Below are 8553 nucleotides of genomic sequence, written 5' to 3'. Positions count from 1 at the left end.
AGAATGCAGCGCAGTGACTGGGGGATGAAATTACAGCTCAACAAGATGGATGAGCCCCGGTATATGATAATTCCTTTCTTCCTGCAGGGTACTGCAGTATCAAGTTTGTAAATTAACCTTGAGCTGTGTGCTGTGTGTGCGACTATTGCCACACTAGCATTCCACAAAAGTGGTGCTAAGTTCAACCACCAGAAATACAACTTAAAACTGATTTGAGGTTTGGAGAGAGAGAGAGAGAGAGAGAGAGAGAGAGAGAGGGGGGGGGGAGAGAGAGAGAGAGAGAGAGAGAGAGAGAGAGAGAGAGAGAGAGAGAGAGAGAGAGAGAGAGAGAGAGAGAGAGAGAGAGAGAGAGAGACGCTGTACAATTTGTCATTTCTGTGAGGTCGACCAACGCAGCGGTGTGCGCCTTATCTTTTTACAATCGGTCAGTATTTTAATAACCCCTTTTAATGTTAAGCTCCTTACGCTTTCGTTCGGACAGAGCAGCAGTCAGACGGTCCATGGTCCGTGTTGACTGGCTATTACCGTCCCTTAATCAGGCTGGTGATTGGTAATAAACTCGTTAATTGATGGGCTATTTCCTTCCATGCTTCCGCCTTAAAACGCGAGTGTTCCTTACCCTTTGATGTGGAATTACTTTCCCTGTCCCTTTGTATTCATTATAAATATATTATCAGTATATAAAACAGTGTGGACATCCATTTTAAAGTGCATTTTAACAAACAAATAACACTAGATGTTTTCGCTTGTCCTTAAAAAAACTGTCTGTTTTAACAGCTTTGGTAGTCTGAAGGTTGTCCTAAAGGTCAGTTATCTATTTACTTCTCATTTGAATAGAGGGGATTGAATTTGTATTGAACTTCTCATTGTCTTGGGTCCGGATGTAATGCATCCTTGACACCAATCAACCCAGACAGTCAAGAACAGAGCGCGGAGTCCGTTCTTTCCTCCCTCGGGAGCTCTTTTTTAAGGTAGCGCGACAAGTCAAATGTAGACGTGCGCTGAATGCAGAGACTGACAGTACACACGCAAGGACATGTTATAGACAGCCATCTGCAGCACCAGGAATCAGACGCTACGCCTTACTACATTTAGCGTATTTTTCGACCTAATCACTAGTTGAAAATCATTCAAATGTCCGTAACAAATGCCTCTCTAACTAGAATATTCTAGAAAAACTAAAATCCAAACGCATGTATAATTAGGCTACACACACACTACAAACCGGCACCGATGTGTTTGAACTGAGTGAACTCTTGTGAGATGTCTGTGGGTAAATGCGGGATATGATACTTAGGATCCAGCTGCTGCCTTTTAATGAGCGTTTCAGCAACTGCATCACGTGTCTTTTTATTTTACTTGGACGAGTTTAATGGTAGTTTAAATGTAAGCCAGGTTAACCAGTTAAATCGATAGATGGGTAGACATATAGATTAAACTAAACTCTGTTGATGTAGGAAAAACGTGAAATCGCTTTAAATTAAGTTTCCAATGTTAGTAGTTGTAATAGTTGTATTTTAATGAATAGCCTACATTAGTTGTATCTTTGATTTAAATATTGCTCACTAATGGATATGAATAATAGGAATTATTTGAGTGATGATAATCTATACGTGGCTGTATCCTGGCTACTGCGCCTGCTATCTTGTAATGACTTTGGTATGACCGGATTCTGGAAGCGCTAAGGAAAGTGACCGCGCCGTTATAGGCTCGTCCCAAAAGGGCGGAAACGGATCTTAAATTTTATTGCGAGCAGTAAAAGCTGATCCACCTTAAAAAGAGTGCTCACATCTCCGCAGTGCCCAGCCTCCTGCAGCTGCCCAATGAATTAAGAGCGGAAGCGCTGCATCCTTCCTCTGAGCGGTGAGCGGCCAATGGGAGCGCGCCAGTCTGTCCCAGGCGCGTCCTCGCGTTCTCATTCATTCAGTGCTGCAGGAGCCTCGCAGCGAACAGCAGCCAGCAGTCGCGGAGCTTTCTGCGCAACAAACGCGAATACAGCCACTCCGATGTTTTGCGTTTAATTTCTGAGTGCATGCTCGTTTTAGGTAAAGGACAGGTCGCACTGCTTTATGCGTTTAGAAACTCTGCTCTTTATTCGATAAAAACTGTTCTGTCCAGCTTCAGATCGTCCTCCTAATTTATCACTACTGCTTTGGGTGCACAAGACTACTTCTGTTGGAGGATTTACAAGTCCTGGAACATAATGCTGCAATTTTGCACGAATTTGGAAAAATCAAATCGATGAGCAACTGTCTTTTCATGGTCTGGATTTACAGTAATCGTTACAAGTGATATGTACAAACTGTAACTGGCCCAGTAAATACTTGGATGGACGTGTCTTCTTTGGTATACTGATTGATGGATCTTTCGTGGATGGTTGTTTGCAACGTTAGGTGAGTAGTCCGTTTCCCATAAATCTTGTTTCAATATTTGCTACCAACATGTGAAACCTGTGCGATATCCGTGTAACATTCAGGATAACTGTATGTGTTCACACTTCTGAAGCATCGTTTTCTGTACCCATACTGACAACTCTCCAACACGATAAAAACTCGTAATGATGCAGGCTAATTAATGTCTCTTGATGTCGATGCAGCTGAAATGTACTGTAGCTGTACGCACCAGTACACCACATACGTGGGTACATAGCGCACAAACGGTGCCTGTTGTACTTAATGCTTATCGCCAGCGAGCATTATCCTTTGTCACTTGTATAGGTACTGTTTACAAAGAGTTTGTGCTTGGAGAGAAACCCAAGCGCGCTTACTTTGATCGGCTCTCTCTGTAACTAACAGACACCCCTCCCCCACGGAGCTTGTTTTCATTCATAAGTTTTTCCCTCCCTCCTCTCCTCTCTGGGTGTTTATCAATCAGTCCTCCGATTGCCTTTGGAGAGGGAGCAGCTCTCCCGTCTGAACGCGCTGCTGTGTGGCGTGTGTTGGGGACTTAAATACGTTACAGAACCTGAACCGTTGCAGACATGTTACATGCTAACGGATTGCTCGAGTGGAATGGACAGTCTTCTTTTACAGCATCTTGCATTTAGGCAGAATTCGCTCGGTCGGGATTTTTATTTTACTTTTTGAAACGACATAAATGGCTACGTTACGAGGTGGTTTCTACAAGTCTATCCAATGGGAATGCGTTTTTCGAGTATTTATGAAACTAAATTAATAAAGGTAAGGCCCACCGTTGTCCTTTCTGTCTTGTCTGACACAAATTGTAGACTGTTTATTTCGGAAGTGGCCATTTTACAGTTTTGATCGACTGCGATGTCGACGTGCTTTACAAAAGTATTTCTAAGGTCGGAAACGTGCTCGTACACAGTTCCAGCACTCGCTTGTTTTTCTTAATATTTAAAGCTACAGTGGCCCAAAGTTCGCACGCACTTTCTCCTGTTGATACTCGTTCACCTTTTAAGTTCTTTGAGGTTGTTTGCCCTCCCTGCTCTTCGTGCGTTCATGTTAATTTTTAGATTGAATGCAGTTGCCATCACACCATCATTTGAAAACTGTCAGCCGTATTGTTGAAGAAGCAGCACGTATTGTCACTATAGATGGTGTCCTCGCTTCGCTGCTGTGGTGCATTTTAATGTTAACGAGCTTTACATATGCAAATAAGGAGGGAAGTATCGGTGCGGCTCTGAACAGAGGAGTCTCGCCAACAGCAGCCTGCTAATGTCGCTTTATTCACAACATCACAAATCCACATCAGTGGCCTTTATGTTTTAAGATACTTTGTAATTTATTGTGGTGAAAATGAAAATGGTGGGCTGTTTTATGTTTTTCTTTGTGCTTCTTTAATGTGAATCCATTCTAACTGGAGGAAGCGGTTGGAGGCAGTGGTCTGTGCCAGGCTCTGTGTTCAGACGGTGTTTGTAGCAGTGCGTGTATTTTGTTTCTCATCATGTTGTGTCTCCGCAGGGCTGCAGATGCTGGCCAGGCCCGTGGTGAGGGTGGGAAGTGATCGGCCCAGATGGAGCTCCAGAGTGCCCCTGGGGGCAGCCCGTTAGCGGGGATCCAGCCGCGGCTGGAGTATGACAGGGAGCTCCAACGCTCGGGCGTCCTGTCTCTGGAGCAGATCAGGGCGCTCCGCTGCAGCAATGAGTACACCGAGGGCCCCTCGGCCCCCAGGAGGCCAGTCCCCAGGCCTGTCCCCAGGTTGGAGAAACACGAGAGGACTCACGAAATCGTCCGCGTCAACGTCAACAACAACTACGAGCGCCGGAGCCCTACCCAGCAGCCCCTGGGGTCCCCGCCTGGGCCACGCGTTCCACCATTGAGCCGCTCCGCCAGCTCCGGGAGCAGCAGCAGTGCCTCATCAGAGCAGGGCCTTCTGGGACGGTCGCCCGCCGCGAGGGCTAATCGGATTGTACGGAGCCAGCCCTCGGCCAATCGGACCATATGCACCCAGCCCAAGCCCTCGGGACTGGTACAGGAGGTCCTGAAACCCTTGGGGAAACAGGAGCAGGACGTCTCCAGTCACCGGTTTGTGTGTGAGCAGTGCGGGAGGTGTAAGTGTGTAGAGTGTGCGGCCCCCCGGCCCCTGCCCTCCTGCCTGGCCTGTGGGGGTCAGTGTCTCTGCTCAGCCCAGTCCCTGCTTGAGCAGGGCACCTGCATGTGCCTGGTGAAGGGCCTGTTCTACCACTGCTCCAGTGACGACGCGGGGGAGTCCTGCTCCGACCGGCCCTGCTCGCTCTCCCGCTCCCACTGCGCCTCCCGCTTCCTGTGTATGGGCCTGCTGTCGGCCATCTTCCCCTGCTTACTGTGCTACCCCCCTGCCCGGGCCTGCCTCGCCGCTGGACAGTCGTGCTACGACCGAGCCAAGCGCCCTGGCTGCCGCTGCAAGAACTCCAACACCGTCTACTGCAAGCTGGACAACTGGTCACCCCAGAGCCCCCAAAAACCCTCCTGACTCACCTTACTGGAGAGGGATTTATAAACATCCATAATAATAATAACAAAAATAACTCAGATTATTATTAATGTTTATCAGAACCTAAGCACCTCCACTTACCCTACTTCTTCATGGAAGATGTCTGTACTGGGACTATGGAACCACTTTTTATGAAAGAACCCAACTATAAACCAGCGTTGGCCTTGCATTCTCTTTGTCTTAAGAAACTCTTAACACTCCTGACTAGCTGTAACGCATTCTCTTTCCTTGGGGAACACTGTGTTTTAAGCGTCTTCTGAGAACAGCCTCTGACCAAATCTGTGAAGGACTATCTAGGCAATATGTAGCTGTTACCAGATATCCATAGTAACAAAGATTGTTTCTTTAGTAACTGGTTGACACCACACCAAGCTGTGGCTTTGTTTTTTTACTGGGAATCATGTAAACACAATTTCTTACAGTTTCCACCAGACACACTGCTCACACTGTCATTCTGTGTGTTCACGGGCCACAGCTGTTGTGTTTTCTTACCTTACAGTTTTTTTTGGTTTTTGTAAATTTTATGTACAAAATCATAAAGATAAATTCTGACTATTTTTAAAAGAAAATGTCTGCTAAAAACATTTTTGTTGTAAAGAATATTTATTATGTGAAGCTGTATTATTTTATGATATTTATTGCAGAAGACATTCTTGAAATTTTACTCATGTCTGAATATAACAAAATATCAATACTTACTGAAAAGTTAAAGGGTGGCACAAAAGAAAAACTATGTTAACTATAATGCAGAAAATATATTAATTAATGAACAATATTTACTGTCTTGTGTCTTAATCTTTGAGCATAATGATTAAAGATTTTCTTTCAGCTTGGGGGTGTTGGACACATTTAAATTAATCAAAAGAAATGTTAATTAAAACCCTTATTTTAGATTTAGGTATCGGCCTATAGTTGGACAGACAAACATGCTTATTGGCACTCTTGGAAGCCATTGCTTTGCTTCTAAGAAAACTGAAGAGATACTGTTGACTAAAATGGGAATGATTTCCACTCTGGAATTGTAACTGTTCAGAGCCCCAAAAAACGAACTTAAAACTGTGCTGTTTTCTCTGTATTGCTTAGCTGCAGAGGTTGGGCGAGTCTTCTTCTGGTTATTATTCCTTTGCCTGGTTTGTGTAGTTTACATCAGGTGTACATGCTATTGCTTTATCATGATGCAGGCTAATTGTACAATATTTAAGAACATGTTGCAGCCCACATAACAGTAATAGCTAATGTCTTGGGTGTTTTACTGACACATCCGTAGCTTTCAAAAAACCCACATGAATGAACCAGGATTGGGGTGAAAAAGAGGAAAAAGGGTCATTTAGTTGTGACCAAACTTTCTGACCACTAAACCAAACGTGGCGAAAGGTCAAACTGAGGCCTGGTTGCAGATTCCTGCTCTGGTTTTATTGCATTATGGCTGGGCTGTTTGCTGCCAGCAAACGGTCGGCATATAAATCAGGGGCCACCTGCTCAAAGATAATAAACTTCCTGCGGCTCTGCTTTTATAGTGTTACTGCAGCAGCCGGAGGGTGGGCTGCCTTAGCCACTTCCTGGGACAAAATGGCCACCTGTAAAGTTCTCATGTTTTACCCTTTTGTCACCAAGCAGACGTTCAGTGGTGCTGAGGAAGTGAGACTTCTGGTTTCCCCAGAATAAAACCTGGCAGGAATCCCTGTGGCTTTGCCTGAGAACAAAGATAACATGTATACATGCCAGACCTGCCTCTGCAAACCACAGAGAGGCCTAGGGCCAGAACACCAGGCTTAGCCGAAGGCTTAGGCTCGGGGCCAGAACATCAGGCTTAGCCGTTTCCTGGATTGTGTGTTCATGGTATTTTAGATAATTGAAGTTCCATTTGCCAAAGGTAAACAAACACCGAGGCTAAAGGTTTTTTTTTCTCTCTCTCTCTGGGTTTGGGTGTTATCTTATTTCTGATCGGGTTGTTATTAAGCGTCTTAGGGAACATGAAGCACAGCCTTTTTTCCGTATAGTTACATGGCTATAGCATAGTGTCAGATCAGTATCAGCTGAGCAGGCTCTGTTGGATATGATCAGCCAAGGAGACTTGCTTTACCATAAGATCTGCACACAAGCAGCTCTGACTCCACCTCCAATTTGGATCTGATTGATTGATTAAATCATTAGTTGATTCATTACATTACATTACATTATTGGCATTTGGCAGACGCTCTTATCCAGAGCGACGTACATTCGACGTGATTCATTCATTCAAATCTGGAATTTAACTTTTGTTACAACAATAGTTATGTGCAAATTATCGTTGTGCTACTATGAATAGATTAGCATTGTGTCACAATGAATAGTTATATGCAGATTAGTGTTGTGTTACTATGAATAGTTGTGTGCAGATTAGCATTGTGTTACTATGAATAGTTATGTGCTGATTAGCATTGTGTTACTATGAATAGTTGTGCATTGATTAGCTGTTTGCCAGCCTCCTGTTAGTGCTCATATCTGTAATTGAAGCTGACTTCCTGTCTGTCTGTCACCTGGCTGCAGAGAACAGAGGAAGGTTCAGGTTTGGCTTTAGAGCTCTCAGACAGGAAGTAGTGGATGCTAACGCTGAGCTTTCCAGCTCATTACCGGGGGATAATGTGCTGGATTTGGAGGAGCGCTGATGCGTGTTCTGTACCGCATGTCAGGGTCACATTGCCGGATTTCACAGATAAATATTTTGTATTTGGGGGTCTCTTGCGCAATGAAGTAAAAAATGGTTAATTTCTCTGGGGTCACAATCATATTCTTCTCTTATTTCACTCAAAAGGCTCCCATCTTAGAAACGTGACTGACTACAGATCCTATTCAATTGTGAGTTTAGGTGTGTGATGATTGTTCAGTAGTGATGGAGTTTAGGTGTGTGATGGTTGTTCAGTAGTGGTGGAGTTTAGGAGTGTGAGGGTTGTGAGATGGTGTGTAGGTCTGTGATGGTTGTGTATGGCTTTGGGATGGTGTGTAGGTTTGTGACGATTGTGCTGTGTTGTGGGATGGTGTGTAGGTGTGTGATGGTTGTGCTGTGCTGTGGGATGGTGGGTAGGTGTGTGATGGTTGTGCTGTGTTGTGGAATGGTATGTAGGTGTGGGAGGGTTGTGTAGGGCTGTGGGATGGTGTGTAGGTGTGTGATGGTTGTGCTGTGTTGTGGGATGGTGTGTAGGTGTGGGATGGTTGTGTAGGGCTGTGGGATGGTGTGTAGGTGTGTGATGGTTGTGCTGTGTTGTGGGATGGTGTGTAGGTGTGGGATGGTTGTGTAGGGCTGTGGGATGGTGTGTAGGTGTGGGACGGTTGTGTAGGGCTGTGGGATGGTGTGTAGGTGTGTGATGGTTGTGCTGTGTTGTGGGATGGTGTGTAGGTGTGGGATGGTTGTGTAGGGCTGTGGGATGGTGTGTAGGTGTGGGACGGTTGTGTAGGGCTGTGGGATGGTGTGTAGGTGTGTGATGGTTGTGTAGGGCTGTGGGATTGTGTGTAGGTGTGTGATGGTTGTGTAGGGCTGTGGGATGGTGTGTAGGTGTGTGATGGTTGTTCAGGGCTGTGTGTTTTTAAGGTTAGCACCCCCTCATTTCCACAGCCTGGCTTGTTATATGTGAGTGGAAA

General features: G+C 45.3%; 1 protein-coding gene across 2 annotated transcripts; it reads left to right on the top strand.

The window, feature by feature from the left end:
* Positions 1-1872: 1872 nt before the first annotated feature.
* Positions 1873-5710, top strand: LOC133131062 (protein sprouty homolog 1-like). Of its 2 annotated transcripts, none has more exons than XM_061246166.1 (2): positions 1873-2393; positions 3924-5710. In XM_061246166.1, exon 2 carries the CDS (start codon positions 3976-3978, stop codon positions 4912-4914), a length of 939 nt encoding a protein of 312 aa, XP_061102150.1. In that variant the 5' UTR covers positions 1873-2393; positions 3924-3975; the 3' UTR covers positions 4915-5710. The 2 variants fall into 2 exon arrangements, with proteins under 2 accessions (XP_061102150.1, XP_061102153.1); XM_061246169.1 differs by lacking the exon at positions 1873-2393 and adding an exon at positions 2900-3179.
* Positions 5711-8553: the final 2843 nt, after the last annotated feature.

The sequence above is a fragment of the Conger conger genome, chromosome 6, assembly GCF_963514075.1.
Source record: "Conger conger chromosome 6, fConCon1.1, whole genome shotgun sequence".
Taxonomy (NCBI): Eukaryota; Metazoa; Chordata; class Actinopteri; order Anguilliformes; family Congridae; genus Conger; species Conger conger.
Note: the sequence above shows the minus strand (reverse complement) of the source record. Positions and strands in the feature narration are given on the sequence as shown.